General features: G+C 34.7%; 1 protein-coding gene across 1 annotated transcript in view; it reads right to left on the bottom strand.

Moving 5' to 3' along the window:
- LOC109221936 (apyrase 1-like) overlaps positions 1-594 on the bottom strand; it is a 5,993-nt gene extending 5,399 nt beyond the window's left edge. The window contains exon 1 of the mRNA XM_019386359.1: positions 351-594. Coding sequence (XP_019241904.1) covers positions 351-594 — 244 coding nt within the window. The remainder of the gene's footprint in view (positions 1-350) is intronic.
- Positions 595-617: the final 23 nt, after the last annotated feature.

The following is a 617-nucleotide window of genomic DNA, read 5'->3' as shown; positions in this document are numbered from 1 at the left end:
TTTTAACGCATGACATTAGCTTAGTTAAAGACAAAATTGTCTTCAAAATTTATGCTTGATTAAAATATGCTATTATATTAATGCAAGTTTGAATAATCAAGAAAGTGGGAGATAAAATTATATCCGTAATAAATAAATAAATAAATACTTAGCAATTTTATTTTTACATCATCAGTATAACTCAACCTGTTATATCAGGTTACTAATTAATGCTTATTAAATAAAGTATGTATGAATTATTTACACAGTTCCAAAATTTACCTGCACGAAGAGCTCAAGATCATTGCCAATGGGGACAAGATCCAAATGCTGATCAAAGCAAAAAACATGAACCCTACTCCCCGAACTACCCGCATCAAATATAACCGCATAATTCCTCGATCCAAATTTCGGTGAAAACTTCCTATTAACTGACCCTCCCATCGATTCAGAATATTCACTCGTCGGCATTACAAAAAGCACAAAACAAATAAGCAATACCGGAACCGAAATTACTAAAATAACCCCACGGTATCTATGGATCTTATCGGAGAGTGACGAATCTCCACCGTGTAGTTGTTGCTTGTTCCGTTTTATCATTTTCTCATGCTCCATTTGAAGTGGCGGGCCCGGGTCCT

This window comes from Nicotiana attenuata, unplaced genomic scaffold (genome assembly GCF_001879085.1).
Source record: "Nicotiana attenuata strain UT unplaced genomic scaffold, NIATTr2, whole genome shotgun sequence".
NCBI classification, from domain to species: domain Eukaryota; kingdom Viridiplantae; phylum Streptophyta; class Magnoliopsida; order Solanales; family Solanaceae; genus Nicotiana; species Nicotiana attenuata.
This window is presented reverse-complemented; position numbering and strand designations above follow the sequence as displayed.